Below are 21,845 nucleotides of genomic sequence, written 5' to 3' on the forward strand. Positions count from 1 at the left end.
AAAGTTGAAGTTAATAAGTATTTTGCAATCAATAAACATTTGTTTAATAAGTATTGTAATATATCTTAAACATGCCATACATATCGGCAATAAAAAATGTTCGAACATAATAGAAAAAATAATTATTTATCAAAATTGTGCAAATCGATTGCGATAATAATTTTATAGTATTCTAATAACATATATTTCGGTTAGTCTTGTTTCCAAGCAAACATTCCAACCGTTGAATGTCCTAAGGCATATGGTCCGTACAGTGCGTGCACCCCGACTCGCTCGCACGTCTTCGACATTCTTCGTTGAGCTACGCGCGATGCATTCGTTCACTAAACCAAACGCAGGTAGTATCGCGCTAAGAAAACAGTTCTTTCACAGATCTCGTCGGACTACTTTGACAACGTATATTTAATGTACTAATTATAATTATATTGTTTATAGTTGGTTTTTAAAATACACTTTACATTGATAATTATATATTGTTAGAGTTTTTAGTGTCTTGTGACTTAAGTGATTTAATTCAAAGTTCAGTGATTGATATACGTGTTTGCAAGATTTATGTTTTAATGTCTCTATATTAATCGTATTTATAATTTATAAAGTGGTTTTATTGAATTAATATTATTGTGTTTAGTGTAATAATATTGTTTGTTAAACCTTGTGTTTTCTGCGTTGAGAGTCTCTACATTGTTGTAGTTCTCACATTATTGTACAATCGCGAATGATGCAGACAAAACACAGACAGATCTAATCAGAGTGGGTTATTGGAATGGGCGCGCTGACTGAAATGTGATTGTAATCTCCAATTTAAGGTAATATAAATAAGTTCTCATAATATCCACTGATACTTATGCATCCATTTACCATCAAATACTATATTTATACAAAAACTTCAATGATTTTCTTACAAATTTCCTCATTTTTTCTCCACCTGTTCCAGGAAGTCTATGAGCGGAACATTGCACAATAATTGTCCCTTCAGGCTATCATATATCTTAACGGAAGAATTGTTCTCTGAATGCAATATCGTTCCTAAGAACAATATGATATAATATAAGGAGTGTAGTTGAATTGAAGTTCTTCTTGAAACTTTTGTTGCTTTCTTCATTGTTAGCTTCGGTCAGAATGATATACCCGCTTTTATTCTTGATCATTTCCGTGTTTAACAATGGTATAAATAGATTTGTTCCTAATAGAACGGCCAGAGACGTAATGATTTTCAGATGTCGGCTTAAGTATTAATGAGAGATACAAAATACCTGAATTTCATTACTCAGCTATCAGTATTTATTTTATTTTGCCATACAATCTCAATCTCTACTTTCTTCTTTTTGTCATTTTCTATAAGTTTTCTATCGATCTCTACATTTTCTTATTACTTCTCAGATAGAGTTATTTGTTATTTAACCTGCTTTTATATTGCAGAATTACTCTGTCGGAAAATTTTGAAATAATTGTCAAATTCCTTAAAATGCAGCCTTTCGTTATGTATTTTCATCACCTGGAACCCAAAATTTATTGTCAATTGCGTACCTTTCAAGTGGTAATTATTTTGAGAGATGTTTCTGAATTTATTAGCTAATAGTAAATGATAATAAGATTTTTTAACTACTCTATTATCTAAAAATATTTATGTGCAATGCGTATATCCTATTGCAAATATCCGTGCATCTATTATTCAAAATTTATTAGAATATCTTAATTGTCTTTAATGATTTAAAAAAATATCAAGTTTACCCCTTTAGATATTTTAGTTTTGCACATTGTAAATTTTGCATCATAATGAAAATGAATGCTATAGCATTCACGTCCGCGAACGTGTTAAATTTAATATAGATCAAAAATACGCAAAAAAATCGTTCATTAGATTACAAATTAATTATTACGAAGGTATACATGAAAGTGATTTTTATTGTAAAATATTCATTCAAATAGAATGCTCATGGGAGATGTTTTATATCTAAAAAGTAAAATATAATATACATTAGCTTACAAAACTTTAGTTTTCAAGAAATAGTATTTGACTTCTTTTAAGGTAACTATTCTGTAATTTTGAATAAGATAATAACATACCAAAATATTATCTTTTTGAAGTTTTTTCAATTTTTATGCGATTTGATTTATATATAATTTCCTTAATAAAACAAAAATTTGCTAGTTTCTCTTTTTTAGATTTGTAGTTCTTATTTTACTTATTGTTAGATCTAACTTAATGTTTTTTTTTATTAATTTTTTATCTTGGCATCTGTATACATCCTTATTGCCACAATCAAATAATTACAAATAATAATATCTAGAGCTATTATTAACTAAACTAGAGCTTAATGTTCTAGTCTGTCAAAAATAATATAGATAAAATAATATAATATGGCTAATAATAATAAAATAATCGTATAAATCTTGTATTTTTTAAAATTTTATTTTATAAATTCAGGTTGTTTTTAATATATGCAATGCAAAATATTTTTGATAATACTTTAGTTTGAAAGGCATTTATATTTGTCAATAGTTATTGATATAGACAAAAAAATAAGTGCTATAAATTGTTTTTAATGTTGCCTAAATTTTTTATTCTGTTTTGAACATAAAGTTCGTTTAATTTATATATAAACTAGTCGAGCCTTAAGGCAAATTTCTGGAACTTCCCTTTAGATTATTATAAATACTGTAACATTGTCTAATATTTATAAGAGTTATATAAACTGAATTACAAAGTTAAAATTATTTAGTTAAAGTATTTAAGTAAGCTTTAGAACTTTAGCCAGAATTAAAATTAAAATCAGAATTATTACCGGTATACCAAAAAAAAAATTTTTTTTTGGAAAAAAAAGTAATTATTTTGTCAAAACATGCAGAAAGTTTTTTGAATCATTCAAATGCTTAGTTCTCTCAAAAACTGCAATTTTTACACATTTAGCTCGGTATCTCCGAAACGGCTGGAAGTGCCTTTGATAAAAACGAATCACCACTTCTCCCCGTCATTACGAATTGAATGTTTTTTAGATCATTCCAATCGGATGTTCCATTTTCTCAAAAACTCAATTTCTATTTTCTGCACTTTTTGCTCCGTATCTCCGAAACGGCTGGACCTGCCTTTGCCAAAAACTAATCAGCACATCTCCCTATTAATGGGGAATCGAATGCTTTTTGACCCATTCAAATCGGTTAATCCGTGCGCCCGAAAACGTGGACAAAAAATTGTATCCATACATACACACACAGACATCCATTTTCTCTGAGGTATGCCTAAATGTTCAGAAACCTTTAAATGTGAAGAAATGTAAAAATTTTCAATTTCGATTTTTGGACGATTACAATAACTTACCCTACGGAAAGTTAAAAATAGCTTAAACGCCTGCATTATTATTATGTGGCATATAATTAAATCCAATAAAATATTTCATGCATTTAAATTATATAATTATCTATATTAATTTTATTTGACATTGTCATTAATATGTTTTCATTCACATATCAACATCGATAAATTTCTATGGCATCTATTCTTGTGTTAGTTTTACCATTAATGTGCATAATTACTGTATAAGCAGCTTCGTAGCACATGTCTTCAGAGATGTGCAGGCACGCGATGAGATCTTTAACATGGTTTTTTCTGATTCACTCTTGTGTTCAAGTTTTTTCTTTCATTATAATTGGGAACCGTGAAATTAAAAAACAAACCTCACGTATAACTTCACTTTTTCAATGTCTACATAATATTATAGTCAGAATAATTATGGAAATCAACTTTTGTCTGGAATCTGTGTTGTTTGTCATGCACGATTAGAATAGAAAAAGTAGTAATAGTACCTTCGTATCATATACCTTAGTATAATTGTACTTTCAGGTGTATTCATAGGTGCTTTTTTAAAAAGTTAATAAGATAATAATTAATGATTTTATTTTTCCATCTCCTTTATGCAGCGAGCTTATGTGCCCTTACATAAGAAATTGCGTTCGTTTCAACTGTTTTTCAATTTTAAATTGCGTTTGTTTCAATTTTCTTCTACACCGTATATTTTCTTTGGATTTGTGAAGTTTATAAAGTCCTGCCCAGTCCTGTCACTCTATTTTCTGCAGTTTCAAGTGTTTCAAGTGCATTTCAATTCGGTTTGTTTCAATTTTCTTCTAACTTTTTTAAGCAAAAAAAAAAAATTAAAGGTTTCTGAACAATTTCTGAACACATACCTTAGAAATGAACATAGTGTGTGTGAATGTGTAAGTGTGTAGATATGTACGGATACAAAACATTCGATTCCTATTGATAAGGAGACGTGCTAATTTGTTTTTGGCCAAGGCAAGTTCAGTTGTTTCAAAGATACACGACAAAAAGTACCAAAAATTCTCAGTCCTGCCACTCTATTTTCTGCAGTATGCAATATTTTACTTTCTAATTCTATGAAAAGCTTTTCATTTTCAATTATTAGTATTTATTGACTATAAGGTTCTATTGGATTGAATTGAATTGATGGTGAAACTGAAATGTATAGAGCTTTGTTTATACCTTTTTATTATTCTCTATTTTATTTACAACTGTCCAGTTAAGGACATTTAATAAATTTGGGAAATTTACAATTGTCAGCTTTGAAGGGACATTGTATACTAAATGGGCATGTTGGAAAAACAAGTTATAAATAATTTCTTATAAATAATGACTAAGATATTTTAATCTTTATCAGGAGAATTGATGACTTAAATCCAGTGGCGCTTTTCTTTATACTTAACACTGATATTTTTATACAGTTTACTGTTTTCATATTAGAAGAAGAAATTAGAATAATCTATAAATGCAAATTTAAATGTAGAAGAGTCTATTATGATATTTTAATATTATATGTATGAAATTTCTATGAAACTGAAATCCTGACAAATTAGATAAATGATCTGATCTTTTATATTTATTTTTTTTTATTGAGAACGCTTTTTTTACTATATTACTTCTTTCACTATATTTTTTCAGTAGGATAATTCGATAGGGTATAGCAAAAAAAAAGTTTCTGACAATTTGGCATACTTTAGAAATGAATATTGTGTGTGTATGTGTGAGTGTGTGTTTGTATGTGTGTGCGGATACAAAACATTCCATTCCTATTGATAAGGAGACGTGCTGATTATCTTTTGGCCAAGGCAGTTCCAGTTGTTTCGAAGATTTTTTTTAATTACTATATTTGTTACAACTGCTAAATAATTTAACATCTAGTAACAATAATGAACAATAATATAAATTAAAATGAAAAGAGTACAATATAAAGTAGTATGTTGATTTAATATAAAATAAAAGCAAATAATAATAATAATAAAATTAATAAATAAAATACATAAAATTTCTAAATAATAAAAATGATACTAGAAAAACAATAAAGTAGAATAAAAACAATAAGTGACAGATAATAATAAATATAACACAATAACAATATTAGAAATAATAAGATAATAATAATAATAATTCAAAGATACGCGGCAAAAAGTACCAAAAATGTTAATTCAGTTTTTGAGAGTACGGAGCGTCCAATTTCAATAATTCAAAAAACATTTTCTTTGTATTGACAAAATGAAGAACTGATTAAATTTTTGGGTAGGCAGGTCTAGTGGATTTAGAGAAGGTGTGAACAAAGTAAAAAAGCACATCAAATTGTCAGATATTTTATAAAGACTTTAATAATGAATACAAATTATGCTTACATTTCTATGGATATCGTACCAATGTTTAACCTGTAGACTGCGATGCGGCGCTTACGCGCTTCTGTATTTTTCTCTAAAACAGCCACGCAGCATGATTGCTTTGAAAAAAAGTTCAGTCTTCAAAAAAAAAATTAATTTCAATTTTTGGTATGGAAAGTTTCAGCACTTGCCAACCACGATGCCATGCACCACTAGTCATACACATATTTATAATACCTTTTAGTACATATATGAAGTTTCTTATAGTTACAAGGTATCTATGTCCTTGTGGTTTTTGTGTTATTTTTGCCACATAATTAATATTATTTAGATTAAAGTAATAGTTAAGTGATTTTTTTATAGTTCAAATAATTGGTTTGTTATGAAACTATGAAATGAAGATAGATATTCATGTTGTAAATTTATAGATTGTATATATTTTTTCATATTAAATGTAATAAAAAATCTTAAAAAAACTAAAACTAAGGTATCTATGCCTATTTGTGTCAGTATATTCTATCAGCATTTTTAAGTTTCCTAAATACAACATAATGTATTATATTATTTTATTACCATTTCTTTATTGTTTACTCGTCATGGGTAAAAGATGTGTATCGGCGCGCGACCTCTTTTTCAAGAAAACAATTTGTCGTATTTTAGCAGGAAATGAAATGACATTCCAGGATGTAGGGAATAGGGTAATATTTAGGGAATACATAGTTTTATTTTGAATGAATTTGCTTGCTCAAACATGAAAATGTTTTTTATATGTTAAATAACTTTTTATTAAAATATTGTTTCACTCTATGATATATTTTTAATACCATGGTTAAATGAGAAATGCAAATTAAAAATAAATTCGAAATCAATAATTGAATCTAGTTTTCCTATTCTTATTAGCATGTGACATTTTTGAACCGTATGAGGCGTATGAGTTTAATATGTAATATATTTTAGTTTGAATGTTATTTTACTCAATTCTAAGAAGTAACGCCAGATAATTTAAATTACCTCAAAGTTTACTATTTCTCACATAAAATTGCTGAAAATAACTGAATTGAATCTGAATAAGTGTAAGAAACAATAATTTCTTATCGATATTTTTTGTGTTCAAGAAATGCGAATATGCCACAAAGTAATGCATTTTTCATAGAAAGTAAATTTGGTATTGGTATAGGATTATAAAAGATTTTGATATAATAGTAACATATTGAAGAGATATTAATTATGGGTTCTCTTCTTGATATATAAAAACAAACACTTTTTAAGATTTACAGATTTTATTTTAAATTGTAACTTATATTATTGGGTGTTGATATTTTTAATCTGTACTTATTGGCGGTTCAAACATAACAAACTCCCGCTCAATAATAATCAGTTTTTACCTGTTTCGACCCTTATTGTCGGACAAGGGTCGATTTATAAAAGTTTTATATAAATGGTACCAACATTCAAGATAAAATTACAAACATATTTTAATGAAAATGTGATAAACATAAAATATTATAATAAATACATAATAGTTCTTAACAATATATATGAGTGATGTTTTTTGTGATTTTGTTTTTAGTATTTAAAATGATTATGTGGTTAATTCAGTTTAAATTAGTACTCGATCATTAAGTAATTATGACTTTAATATGTAAGTACTTCATTTCAAGATAAGGAAAGGACAAGATAATATTATACCATAGAGAACTTTTTTAGTAAATGAGCCTCTATAAATACCGCTTAATAAATTATAATGGTATTAAAACACGAATCGATATGATGAACATAATAATATTTGTCTATATATAGATAATACTGAAGCTGATTTTATCCATCTATAAATAACAGCATAAAATAATAATAATGATGTCAATAAACTTGTTCCGCCCACATAATTTTGTGAGTAATCACATTATTGATTATCGATGACCATATAAGCAGTCGTTCACTAGTTGAACAAATCGATTAGTGTGATACATTTTTCATTAGTGAAAGTTGTAGAATTTAATTAATTATACGAGTATAAATTCGTTTAAAATCTAAATCTTATATGCAATTTCTTCAATGAAATCAAAGCCAATTGTGAAAATAATCATAAGTGTAAATAATCATAAGTGTAATATCTACAATATTCATTCAATGCCAAAGTTGAGTGCAATAATTGTATTTTAGTACTTTTAAGTTATTGTCTATTATGAATAAAAATAACACTACTGTACGTGAGCAAACCTTTTTGCATATTCTATAATTATATGGTGAGTTATTAACTTTTACCTTTAATAGTACTATATTTTAGTATTCAAACTGAACTTTTGCACATAAAGCAATATTTACATTGTTCTATGTAATCTATAATTTACTTTTAATATAAGTCCAACTAATATCAGTTTGATAAACTATTACATCTAATAATTTTTTATCATAAAAGCATAGCATAGTTTTAATTTATGTATTATTTCACTTACAATTAGAGTAATTTATTATGAATATTGTGCAAGAATTTGTATATGAATTTTATATACGTCTCATGGCTTTTCTAATTTTTATTTTGATCTATTATGAATCTTTGAAATAAAAAACACTTGATTAGGGACTGTTCATGAAGTACCGGTTGACTCATCTCATGTATGATGTGTTTTTAATTCTGAGAATAAAAATCTTATGAATGGCATTCCTTCTAAATCATTATAAGAATAACATAAAACATAATGTGCTTATGAATATTTATTAGTTGTTTTTTTTATTTAATATGCTTTATATATATTTTTTTAATTGTTTAACGAGCAGTATTTAAGAAACACTTTTCTATCATTTCAAACCCGTACCAAATGAAAGGAACAATGAAAACCAATTAATGATTTATAAGGTATTAGATTTTTATATTGTCCAGTTCTTTGTATTTATCTTATAAAATTCTGCTTCATTCCGCTTATTTAGAAATTTGTTGAATAAAACTAATATGTAAATCAAATATTGCCTAATATGTAGGGAAAGTCCCCGAGTGCCGGACACCTAAGGTTATTTATAAATAAACCAAAAACTATTTTACGAAATGTTCATTACATTATGATTTATGTTAGATAACAAAGTTAGAAATCAAACTAAATTAACAAAACCGCAATTTTTGCTAAAATATAATTAATACTATCAATCAAACTTTGGTAACAAAAATATGATTTTAAACAGTGGCACCTAGTACCGGACATTTCAAAATAACCTGCATTGATCACATATGTAGCCATTTCCACACTCTGGAATGTCTGCACATGTGTCTTGGACGAATATTTTTATATATTGCAAAAAAGTCACTATTCATCCACCATTTTGGCTGGGCCACACCGATGCTCTCAGCTGGTGCATTCACCATAAGCTTTTTATTTTTCGACTAGGAAATACGAAAAATGGGGGTATGTAGTAAACGTTAGCACTCATACAGAATAAAATTAAATAATTGGAATAAATTACGTAAATTCTCACAAGAAATATCAATATGTTTATTGTCCGGCACTAAGGGACGACTTAGTGCCCGGTGCTAAGGGACAGACATTTTGGTTCATTTGGTGCCTACTAAAATTGTTTAAAATATCTAATAATATTCCACCATTTTACGGATAACAATCAAGTACTACATTTATTTTTGAATGCCATTAAAATATGAATGCGTAAATACACTAGAATTACTTCTATTGATATTTAGGTGACGCCGTGTTTTTGCGCCTAAAACATCAAAGGTGAGTCTTGGCGCGTGATCCTGCACCTACCCCCGCGCCCCTTTTACTTATATTTTGAAATAAAAAGATTTATACTCGCTTAATTAATACGTGTTAAATAGAGTGTCCGGCTTTAGGTGCCGTCCGGCGTTATGGGACTTTCCCCTACTATTAAATATATCCATATATACAATCATATAATTTGCATCGTTTTAGATATTATGCTGATCTCTAGAACTTTACGATTAAATTTAAAAATGTAAAACTGTTCTTTTGTAAATGTTATTTGCTTTTCAAATATATATTATTAAATGATATATTTTATCATATGAGGCTGATCTATCGATCGGTGGACTCTCTACTCTTAGAAATAAATTTTGGATCACTATTTTTAAGTGCTCGATATTTTGAAATCGAAAGTGTCTTGCAAAATCCCGTATTTTGTAAATTTTTGTATCAAGTAAAGTGTTTTATTATCTTCCCGTAGGGCAAGTTATAGTAATCGCAAAAAAATCGAAAATGAAAATTTTTATATTTCTTTACGTTTCAGAGGTTTCTGAATATTTTGGCATACCTTAGAAAAAATGGATATATGTCTGTATGTGTGTGTGTGCGTGTATGTATGGGTGTGCGGATACAAATTTTCGTCGACGATTTCGGGAACACGGATAAAGCAATTTGAATAATTGAAAAAACATTCGATTTGTATTGATAAGGAGATGTGCTGATTAGTTTTTGGCGAAGGCAGGTTCGAGGATACGGGGCAAAAAGTGCCGAAAACGATAACTCAGTTTTTAAGAGAACGAAGCGTCCGATTTTAATACTTTAAAAAACATTTTACTTGTATTGACAAGATGAAGAATTGAAATTTTTATGAAGGCAGGTCTAGCGGTTTCGGAGATCTAACGAAAACAGTAAAAAAGTTGACCATTTGGCGGTCAAAGATGATCATTAGACATATGCACATCAAATTATCAGATATTTTATAGAGATTTTAACAATAAGTATAAATTTCGATTACATTCCTATGGGTTCCGTACCAATGTTTATCCGTTAGACGGCGACGCGGCGCTTACGCGCTTTATATTTCGTCTCTATGCAGTTAAAGCAGCACAATTGCTTTGAAAAAAGTTCAGAATTTTCAAAATATGCCAAATAAAAAGATTCTCAAAAATCTAATTTGTTCGAAGTAAATTTTTTTCAAAAATGTTAATCTTTTTTAAAAAATAATATTTTTTGGTACGGGAAGTTCCACCAATTTGCCTTAAGGCACGATGCCATGCGCCCCACTAGTTTTACTTTATTATTGTTTGTTAATAATTATTTTTTACCTTTGCAGGCGGCAAATCGCCATGCCTCATCCGGTCAACGCACCCGGCTTACTACCCACCACCAGCTGCATCCACCGCCTGCTGAAATCCCTAGTTCTTTCCGTCCTCTTGTTAACTCCTGCTACGCTATGTTCAGACCTAGGACACGGAAGACATGTGAAACACTCGCACCATCACCGATCCTCGGTCGATGCCATTTATTCCGTTACAAATGACGCTGGACCAGGCGGATGGATCTCAAGAGGACCCCAATCGACGATAGCACCAGCGGGGGATGAGGTCATGTTCGAATGCGAGCTTAGCCTGACGGCGGAAAGACTGACCTGGTTGCACCAGCCTGAAGGAGGTAATCGGTCGGAAAGCGATTACAAGGAGCTTAATGAGCATGCTGATTTTGATAAAGATGGGTGAGTTGGAAAATATAGTTATAAAAACGATTGCTACATTATTATTATTAACTTCCCGAAGGAGAAGTTTATGTTTTCATAAAAAAATCCGATTCGCTAATTTTATGTTTTCTCGACGTTTCAAGCCATTCTGAATCGAATGAGGCCAAATTCTGAATCGATTTTGAAAATTCAAAAACCGTTCGATAGATATTAGTTGGGAATCGTGCTCATTAGTTTTTGGTAAAGATCGGCCGGGCCGTTTTGTTGTAATAAAGTTTAAAAAAAAATCGACGATTTTTATGATTTTTTTTTGACGGTAGATACCATAGTCTTCTAGATCATACTAAATTATTACGACCCTACGACTATTGGTTTAACTTTGAAAATTCGTCAAAGTTTGCAAAAATTAGTATCGTTTTTTTGGCTTTTGTCAAAATTAGACCTTTCATCGACGTTTGCTCAAAAACGATGTATCTCAATGAGCACAATAGTTTGTGAGACGATTTGCCGAACCGTTTCTTTGTAATTTAAAAAAAAAGTGTTAAACTTTTCGTCCACATTTAAGCTCATCCTACCGAACCGATTTTAAAAAATCAAAAATTGTTCGAAAGATATCAGTTGGGAATGATACTGATTAGTTTTAGGTGAAAATCTACCGAGCTGTTTTCTTGTAATTAATTGTTGAAAAAAAATTTAAGCTGATTTTTATGAAACTTTTTTTGGCGATATATATCATGGTCTTATAGAACTTACTGAAATATTACGGCCTTACGACAAGCCGTTTAATTTTAAAAATTCATCAAAGTTTGAGAAAATGAGGAGTTTTTCAAAATTAAAATTAGACGATTTACTTGGTATAACGATAGAGTACTTGGTCTCATTAAAACCATTAAAGTCCTACGGAAACTGGTTCAATTATAAAAATTATTGATTTTTGAAAATTTGCTTTTAGAAAATACTCGAGTTAAGGTGTTTGTTCGGTTTAAATTATGTGTAATAAATTCATTTGGAATACTTTTAATTAATCATAAATTAATTTATATTTTACTCATTAAGTCGATTATTTACACATATCGGGAAGTTCATGTAACTTGCCCCAAGGCAAAATACCAAAACCAACTAGTTATTTTTATTGAAGCTCTGCCTTAAAGATTTCCATGGTGTAGATTTTGTTGATTCGTAATAAATTTCTGCATATATGCAATAATGTGTTATAAAATTATATAAACAATCAATTTGCAATAAAAAGAAATTCTACGCCATTCCTCACTTATTTCATTTCGAAGTAACTGTTCAGTATGCGCAATCGTGGGAACCAAATTTTTATATACTTTTTTAGGAATTTGGTCATTATTACAACTGAATCACGGAATCTAATCTTCTCTATCTTTGGATATATGCATTTAATTTTTGAATATACTTATTCAATTGTTGATTTTGAAAGATATTTTAGATAGATACATAATTAGAAAAAATCAAAAATTATGATCGAAGACGAAATATATTATAGTTCATAATAAATAAAATTAATAGAGTCATATATTATTACTTCATTTGATCGCATAATAAAACACCTCAATTGAGTGGCAGTGATATCGATATCTAATATTCACGAACCACAATCTATTCGCGTTTTTTCGTCGCAACGATAATTATATTTATTTTTAAATCATTCACATGGGAATAATTAAACACATTAAATTATCTGTTCTAGACGACACAGGGTTTCGAATTTAATGAACATTTCTGCATAATTATTATCTTATCTTTAAATATAAATTACATATGTGCTGCCTGCATATTATGCAATAAAATCTATACTCGCTATAATTTGATATCTCCATGAATATTTTATGCCAAGTACCTACTTGATATTTGATATCTAGTTCAAATGTTGTCTTCGATAAAATATTATATTATATTATATTTATAATAATAAATAACATAACTGGTGATTGGTTAAAGAAATTCTTGTTAACACAACTAAATTAAATAAATATACATTTTTTATACTTCTTATTATCTTTCTCTCTATTTTATTCTTCTAATCAAAAAAGAACAAGAATAATCGCGGGTACTTTGCGTTTCTGGATTAAAAAAGTTTGAGAAAATAAATTAAAATATTATTTTTTGTGATATAATATTTGTATTTATTTTGAAATATCTAATCTTTATACTGTGAGGTTGCATATCATATATTATTGACATAAGTTAAGTTTGTTTTAGGTCTATATGGTTTATCAGTGTTATAATAATATTGATATTTGATTCGTATCTATATTTACATATCTCTATAGATTCAATATATTTACTAATATTTCGATTGCTAATTTATAGTTAAAAATGATAATTATTGAATAATGTAAGTCGACCATTAAATAATTATTGTTTAAATTAACTGTAGTCCTTTTACAATGGGTTTTATCTACCTATGAGAATCATTAGCCTCTATTTAGTAACATTATAAAAAATATTGTTTAATTATCAAGCCTAAAATAGTACGTGTAATAGTTATTATCATGTAATAAAAATTATTAATTAACCTACCTAAATTTAAAATTATATTATTGACTGCAAATTTTGTTTTGTTTCTGTAACTTAATCATAACTCTAATTTAGTAATTTTTTTAATTTAGATTTTTCTTGTAACTTTTAGTAGGGTATTTTCTTGTAATAATAATTCTTTTGCTATGATTCTTTTATTCCGCATCCCATTTATATTATTCTGCTTACTAAATTAGTCATACTTTTATCCGATAAATTATATCTCGATAAAGAAATAGGATTTTACAAAAATATTATCCGTTGTTTTAACTTAACAAAATTCATTGTTAGTTTTGAACATGTTTGAGCAAATATTCCGTAAAAAAATATAATCGCAATATTTGAACAAAAATATTTCGAACAAAGACGTCGTTGTGTGAATAACCAAGAGGAAGAGCAGAACTGATAATGCTAATAAAATGTAAATAAATATCAAGGATATATAAAGATTTCATTAAAGTTATATTGTGGGCGAGCTTTTGTTTAAATTTAACTAGAATAGTATGTAAGAAATAAAGAAAATACTAAAAGGAACTAATTTAACTTTAAGAAGATTTATTTATTTTATTTTATATTCATTAAAAATTTATTAATTATTCATTCATTAATTAATTTATTATTAAGTGCATTATGATATTAGCAGTCGATTATCAAACATTTTCGACGTTTGTATTTTGAAAAAAAAATTCTTTAACTTTGAAACTGCATAGTTATGCTATATTTTGAAAAAAACATCTTATAATTCATTCATCTTATAAACAAATTCATAGAGTTTGTTTAACTCTAACTGACTCTCCCGTGTTTATGAAAGCTTATAATTTATACGTTTAAATATTTCAATAATGAAATACAATGGCGTATTAGTTACTATTTAAATCGCTGAACATACACACATGCTAATATTTCTAAATAACACTAATGTCGTGATAAGTCATATAATCAATCAGCAACTACAATGACTCTAGCAAATTGAATAATCCTTAATAATAAATTTGAACTTTAAGAACCAGTAAATAATTCATGTTGTTTTACCATCCATTACAACATTTACTAGCGATTTATATTTACAGCCATTAAACGTCGTACTGGTATTTATCTTCGTTATTATGTAATATTATTTACATTAGAATTATGAGATAAGTGTTTATCATCTTGAGAAGGTTTATCTAGAGATAGGCTTATATGATGCATTCAGGTGCAATCAGGTATTAAATTACGTATTAAAAATTGGTGTAAAATTTTATATTATATTATATACAATTAATTAATATTCTCTAATTGTTATTCACATTGAGTAATCTAGAAGATAAGAATGCATCTCTGTGCATATAATCGACTCATGGGTTTTGTGAACTGATTTGTTTCCCAAGACCCCAAATTAATTAGTAATTAATTTAGTTTACCAAAATAGATTACACATAAGATCATATCATTTATATATTATATCATATATAATATATTTCATATATTTTTTATTTATTTAGATACCAAATGTCATTCCATGGAATGGTCGGCTCTCTACGAGTTCTTGCAGACCCTCATCTTCCAACCGGTTCTGGAAAATTTCGTTGTTCGGTGCGATTTGGACCTCTGTCACTGGTTTCAACACCAGCCCGGTTAGAACTGGCTGCCCTGGATGACTTTCGACTGGACGCGGAATGGATCGCTTCTCAAAGAGATAGTGATGGTCTTAGGTTAAGGGCTCCAGTAGGCAGCAGAGTTATGATGAGATGTCCAGAGGTTAAGTCAAGTCCTCAGGCTGTTATACAATTTTATAAGTGAGTTTAATGAAAATTATTAGAATAAGTCAATTGAAATATTTGTAATATTTGTTTGAAGATAGTTGAGAATAAATTCGTAATTACAGTTTTTGCTAAAAAACCTGCACAAAGAGATTTTGAAGTATGGGTTTAGAGACATATTTTAAAATTAATCGAATATTAAATTCCGTTTAATCAATGTCTCCGTTAGTTTTAAAATAAAATGAAGTATTTATATAAATGCGTTAACGTATTCTGGCAATAAATTTTGTTGGCTAAGAATTATTATATTGCCAAAACAATTCTATTAAAATGTTGTGACCATTCATCTCTTTCGCGCGTTCCTGAAGTCCAATTCGAGCTCAGGCGGTTATGAATGGTTTGGCAAATCGCCCATCTTACTATTGAATAGTAAATAACAGTTGAGTTGCACCATATATAATTATTTGTAAATGTATTTATGTATGAATAATCATGTATAAAAATACATATGTTTTGACTTAAATCATATGCGCTGGTAACGTAAACTATTCTTGTTTCGCGTCAGTTTATCATTACCTAATGTTTTGACATCCGAAAATATGCTATTTTTTTTTAACTCTGTTTTATTCAGCAATCAGAAATACATAAGAATTCCTATAAGCTAAATTGACAATAATTGAGAGCGTCTAAGAAGAACTCCAGTGAGATCTTTTTAGTTTAACAATTTAAAAGATAATGATATATTGAAGCTAATCTAAGACTAAATCTAAAGGCCATTGACGTTTTAATCTTCTTACGCCAAATGATTGGGTGAATGTGATTCCAATTTACGTTTGTATTTTTCCTTAAATTCTTTGAACGTTAATTGCACCGTTTTCATGTTGAGATCGTTGTGAATGGTTTCATTTGTAATGAACCACGAAGAATTAAGTATTGTACGCAAAATTTTTGAGTGAGTTCTCTGCATTATAGCTATATTTGATTTGTAAGCACATCCCCAGAGCTCAATTCCGTAGGTCCAGATGCTAACAACAAGTAAAATTTCAATAATTTCAATTCCTTTTTTTATTTATAAAATTGTTATTTAAATGTTAATTGTTAGTTTAAACTTTTATCAAAGGTTGTATTTTACAGGTTCAATAGACCACTTGCTCCAAATGTGCCGCAATTACCATCTGGTGCAGTTGTTTTGGAGTCTGTAGCAATATCAGACTCGGGTCGGTACACCTGTTCGGCCCTTAATGAAATAAATGATGAAGTCGCAGCGACAACTCTTGCATTTAGTCTTCAGGTATACAGGCCCGAGCAAAGAGAACCGCCAAGGTAAATTGTTTGTAAATTAATATAAAATTATACGTTATACGGGGAGAAACTGACTAAACTTTGGACATTGCAAAATTATATTATAACATTTACCTTTATATATTTTATATATACACTGGCCTAAATATTTATGATATGATATACTTTAATAAATAAACTTAGTAATGTTGCTGGCGATTGAAACAAAAGAGAAAGAATATGATTTGATTTAAGGAAGAATATCTTATCATCATATCTCATCTCATCAAAATATCACTTTTTTCAATTAATTTATAGATTTCTGCAACCTCTGCGGTCCTTATACACTGTCGCAGCAGGAACTCGAGTTCTTCTGGAATGTGTCGGTGTCGGTGAACCTCAACCAAGTGTTCAATGGTCTAAGCAGGGTGCAATTATTGGACAAGCTGATAACAGTAAAGGTAGATATAAGCCAGAAATAATGATAAGTTAGTAGCAAAAAGTTTTATTGCACTGATATTTATCCTATATGAAGTTTCAATTAATTTATACATGAAATTGTCCTACTTCATTTATAATTTTTAGCAGTTCAATTAAATTGAATAAAGTATCTTAAAAGCTTTTTTAAGTTTTTATGACTTATTTATTTGCAGTTTATTTTTATGGATTATTTTGTATTACAGATGGTACTCATCACCAAAGAAATGATAACAAATATACTGGATTAGATCCCATTCAAATTGGAAATGGAAAATATAGATCATCTTCGGATCTTTATGAGACTTCCGATCAAATGATGGGTAATGGCGCGGACGGAAGGACTTTCAACATGCCGCGAATTCTAATTACTGAATATGGATTATTAATTGAAAATGCTACACTTCAAGATACTGGGTTATATGAATGCGCTTTGATAGATCCATCAAGAAGGTTAATTGCTTATTTATACTTACTTACTTAATTCTAAAAGTCGGCTGTTGGATTAATTCGCTCATCCGTTCATATTTTAAAAATAATGATTAAAAATTTCTTTCATAAATATGATAAAATATTTTTTCAGTATTTTTTTCATATCATGCATAGCGTAATTATTATATTTTAAATCAAAACATTTAAATACAACTGTTTTTAATTTTTAGATACCCGCCTGTCAAACAACAGATTCGACTAGACGTTGAATCGGCACCGGAGTTTCCTGAGAGCTCATTAATCCCAAACTCTCAACCACAATTTAATTTATCTCTTTTTGCCGAGGAAGGATCTCGCATTGATTTACATTGTTCAGCTTTTGGCGTACCGCCTCCGAAGATCTATTGGATGCTAAATGCTAGACCAGCTGAAACCGAACCAGGGGTCACTGTGGAAAAGGTAGTTATTTTCATTTTTTAAATCTCAAGGATTAAGATACAAATTTGTTAAATAGGTTTCCTTTTGTTATTGAAGATATTTTTTTAAATAATATTTTCTGACAGAATTTCTATTAAAAATCTTTATATCTTTATATTTTTCAGGGTTGGATGATTATAGACCCTGTATCCAGAGCACATGCTGGTGCTGTGCAATGCTTCGCATCGAACAAAGTTGGTGAGCGTTATCGCGCTGGTGTGTTAAGAGTTTCTGTTGCTGAAGTCACTGGTGAAGCGGAAACTGATAATAAGAACGCAGAAGGAATAAATGGAACTATAGGGAAGATGGGTCATAGACAATATGCAGAACCATCTGATGGAAAAAGTCTTCCACATCATAGGATGGCGGATGATAGACATCAGGTAAGGAAAATTAGAACATAAATCATTCGAATCTGCCTATTCTAAAAGTTGTATGCATTTTACTTATTTAAATTTACAGGGTGGCAATCGATCAAGTGGTACCCCAAAGAAAGGACATCGCGGCAAAGAAGGCCGTGGAAGAGGCAGGGGTCGTGATAAGAAACGAAACAAGAATGGTATGAATGAAAAAAAATACATTATTACATAATCAAGATTATTACAGACTCAAAAATTATAAATAAAAACAAATATCATTAAGTCTAATTTATTTCAACAGTTATGATTCCTCCATCAAGACCAAATGTTACCCGACTTACAGATGAATCTGTAATGGTTCGGTGGTCAGTGCCAGACAACGATGGACTTGAAATTTATTTTTTCAAGGTAAATAAACAAAATACTGATTTTCTAAATGAATATTACATTATTTAAATGTTATTAGGTGCAATATAGGGATTTAACAGCATCTTCGCAAACCCATCAACGAACCCATCCGCGCAAAGGATGGATAACAACTAATGACGAAATACCACCGCACATAAGAAGCTATGAAGTTAATAACCTTGAACCTGATCATGTTTATAGGTAAACGAAGATTTTATAAGAATTTAAAGTGCAATAAAAATTTGTATGTTTAATTATAGTAATTAATATATAATTTTATGTCTAATATTTCTGAAAGTTTAAATTAATTTATTATCATTGTTATAAAAGGTTTCACATAGCAGCTGTATATTCAAATAATGATAATATGCAAGGACCAAATTCAGAAAAATTCCATTGCAACGTGGTGAATTTCTTGGTAAGAGATTGCTACCTGCCCCGATACTAATACGAACTGAAACTTTGGGACCCACCGTCATACAAATTCATTGGCAGGTAATTATTGACCTACAACCTAATCACTCTTAAAAGATGATAGCATTTGTAATTTATTAAAGAATAAATAATATTGTTAATGTTGTTGTTTTAAATTAAAGAAAATATAATCTGCATTTTATATATGTGTTTTACATAAATAATTTTGTAATTTCAGTATATTCCAGACCCAACACGACCAGCTGATGGATTTTACTTATACTTCCGTCCAGCTTCAACAGCTGGAGAATATGTCAAAGAAACTGTAGACGGCGAGAGGTCTCGGGTTCATCGCATCGAACATTTAACTCCTGATACTACATATGAGGTCAAAGTGCAGAGTTTTACGGCTGATGGAGCATCAGATTTTTCAGCGATTTTAACTCAAAGGACCATGAGTAAGTTTTATACAAATAAGTCTTAGGCTATAGATTTACAGAATCAAAACTATTTTTTCATTATTCAAAACTATCTTAAATCCATCCCAGTTTCAAGATGTTCATCATTAACAATGTTAATACTTGATCATTTTCAGAACAACCAACGGAGCCCCCCACGCCTATGGTAATACTTGATCACAGACCGTCATCTGCAGCATCAGCGTCTGCTTCTTCCGGGTCATCTGTGGTTAACATGAACGAGACCATGGACAAAGATAAAAACCGCCAAGGTGATTCATCATCTGGAGCATTGGCCGTAGGCGGAGGAACTGCTGGCGGTTTAGCTGCTGTTCTGGTTCTAGGTGCTGCTGCAATTTATGCCTTGCGAAAGAAAAAGAGAGAGAAGAATGAGAGAGATCACAGTGAGCGAGATGAGGGAGATGAAGATGGCAGGATATCGAGTGATAATAAAGATGGTGGTAAGATTTGTTATTAGAAATATATATTAATTTCTGTCGGATATTAGAGAACAAAATTCATATTTTTTTGTGTATTTATAATACTGTATAAAAAAACAATTTTTGCAGATTTTGCCAACATACAAGATAAACAAGAGGGTCATATTTCAGAATCTAATGGTTATATAACAGCAAGCGCTATTAATCCACATAATAGTTACCAGGTAAATTGATTATACATATATGTAGAATAATTATGTATTAAAATAAATAATTATTCCATTGTCTTAATGAATAACAATTATTTTGCAGTTGAAAACTGTTCAAATCACCGCCAATGGATGTGCAAGAGTTAATATTACATCTAATCCCCTGGCTGAAGAACAATCTGATAAAGTGAGTAGCATTCATGCTATTTTTTATTTTATTTATTTTTTAAGACATTGTTACTTTTATAAAATGGCATTATGAAATGTAATATAAAATTTACAAAATGGGTTTGGAATATCATGCTAAAATCTAACAAATTTTTAAACTATCATGTAGTTAATTCATAAATTTAAAATATTTTAAATTTCCGTGATGGTGGCTTGTTTTTCAAATTATGGTGTGAAATTGCTTGATGCCATTATTTTGTAAAATCATTTGAGCTTATTCTGGTATACTTTATATACTATTTTATATAATCATTTAAATTTTGGGAATGCAACCAATTTGCAATAGCGAGAATAATTATTAATATAATATATTTTTTGCATTCATTTAACTCAATCGGAGTACACTATATTTATTAATGATATTGATTCAAATATGTAATTGCGAAAATGATTTGAATATTGCATAAACAATCTTACTTTTTTATTAATTAATTTTTAGAAAAAAAGAAAAATGCCAACATTTTTCAATTTTATATTGATTATCCCAGAATAGGCTTTTTGGCTTTACAAATTGAATTTTGTACATAAGACCCATGTTTGAGGTCAACAATCCTGTTAGGACCATAGTTATTCTTGTATCAGGGTCGCCCTTTCAGAATGCAAGCGTGACACTGACCGAGCTCGAGATGGAAATGTCCTTGCTCTCCCAGAACAACAACATGTCTGGTAGTTCTTCCGGAAGCGCTGCCAACAATAGTGATTCGATGGATAAACGACAATATAGCGGTGCAGCATGTCCAGGCCATGGCCAACCACCTCTTCACAAGAAAATGATGAGAAATGGCGGACTTCAGGTATCAAGGAGAAACGAAGTGAATATGAATAGCAACAGCAGTATCGAAAACTATGTGTGAATATGGTTGATTTCATGTCAAAGACATCATGTAGATTATTTTAAAAAAGGTTGATGTAAAGACATAGAGTAATATATTACGACTGAATAATTTTAACTATACTTTTGAAAACTGAGCTGTTTGTAGAAAAACATGAGAACGTGAATGCCTAAAAGTGATCTTGATACTGATCAAACCGTGCATTTAAAGCATAGTAGATAAATCAATTGAGCATTGAATCATTTTGTGTATATCTGGAAGTTGTATAAATAGTGAAACAGTATAAACTTTTGAACAAAGTTGTTTATTCTCGTACTTTACTCTTTATTTATGAGTATTTACTTAAAACGATATCAGATGCGGTTACATAAATAAATTATCTCATCGTCAGTTTAATAAATAAAATTGTTTATATTTGAACAGCACCAATTGATGTCGATTAGTTATTAAGTGAAAAATTGTTTGTA

At 29.3% G+C, this 21,845-nt stretch overlaps 2 protein-coding genes across 2 annotated transcripts; both read left to right on the forward strand.

Moving 5' to 3' along the window:
- The first annotated feature begins 382 nt into the window (after nt 1–382).
- Nucleotides 383–19,584, forward strand: LOC113386031 (interference hedgehog-like). The gene is made up of 13 exons (XM_026623841.1): nt 383–806; nt 10,696–11,094; nt 15,105–15,398; nt 16,497–16,685; nt 16,962–17,104; nt 17,327–17,573; nt 17,783–18,011; nt 18,155–18,412; nt 18,492–18,588; nt 18,690–18,796; nt 18,855–18,997; nt 19,127–19,291; nt 19,449–19,584. The coding sequence occupies exons 2-12, from the start codon at nt 10,709–10,711 to the stop codon at nt 19,242–19,244; spliced, it is 2,211 nt and encodes a 736-aa protein (XP_026479626.1). The 5' UTR covers nt 383–806; nt 10,696–10,708; the 3' UTR covers nt 19,245–19,291; nt 19,449–19,584.
- Nucleotides 19,328–21,798, forward strand: LOC113386032 (interference hedgehog-like). Its single transcript, XM_026623842.1, has 6 exons — nt 19,328–19,339; nt 19,449–19,668; nt 19,806–20,129; nt 20,238–20,332; nt 20,421–20,504; nt 21,142–21,798. Exons 1-6 carry the CDS (start codon nt 19,328–19,330, stop codon nt 21,397–21,399), a joined length of 993 nt encoding a protein of 330 aa, XP_026479627.1. The 3' UTR covers nt 21,400–21,798.
- The last annotated feature ends 47 nt before the right edge of the window (nt 21,799–21,845 follow it).

Source organism: Ctenocephalides felis, unplaced genomic scaffold (assembly GCF_003426905.1).
Source record: "Ctenocephalides felis isolate EL2017-DRISC unplaced genomic scaffold, ASM342690v1 CF-g0.4_SCAFFOLD_03571, whole genome shotgun sequence".
NCBI classification, from domain to species: domain Eukaryota; kingdom Metazoa; phylum Arthropoda; class Insecta; order Siphonaptera; family Pulicidae; genus Ctenocephalides; species Ctenocephalides felis.

Bases quoted from the DNA above. Each gene is read 5' to 3' on its own strand.
- LOC113386031 (XM_026623841.1), top strand. From the start codon at position 10,709: ATGCCTCATCCGGTCAACGCACCCGGCTTACTACCCACCACCAGCTGC. The intron at 15,399-16,496 runs GTGAGTTTAATG...TGTATTTTACAG, and splicing joins GCTGTTATACAATTTTATAA to GTTCAATAGACCACTTGCTC. The intron at 17,105-17,326 runs GTAGATATAAGC...TTTGTATTACAG, and splicing joins ACAAGCTGATAACAGTAAAG to ATGGTACTCATCACCAAAGA.
- LOC113386032 (XM_026623842.1), top strand. The intron at 19,669-19,805 runs GTAAGTTTTATA...GATCATTTTCAG, and splicing joins TTTAACTCAAAGGACCATGA to AACAACCAACGGAGCCCCCC. The intron at 20,130-20,237 runs GTAAGATTTGTT...CAATTTTTGCAG, and splicing joins GAGTGATAATAAAGATGGTG to ATTTTGCCAACATACAAGAT.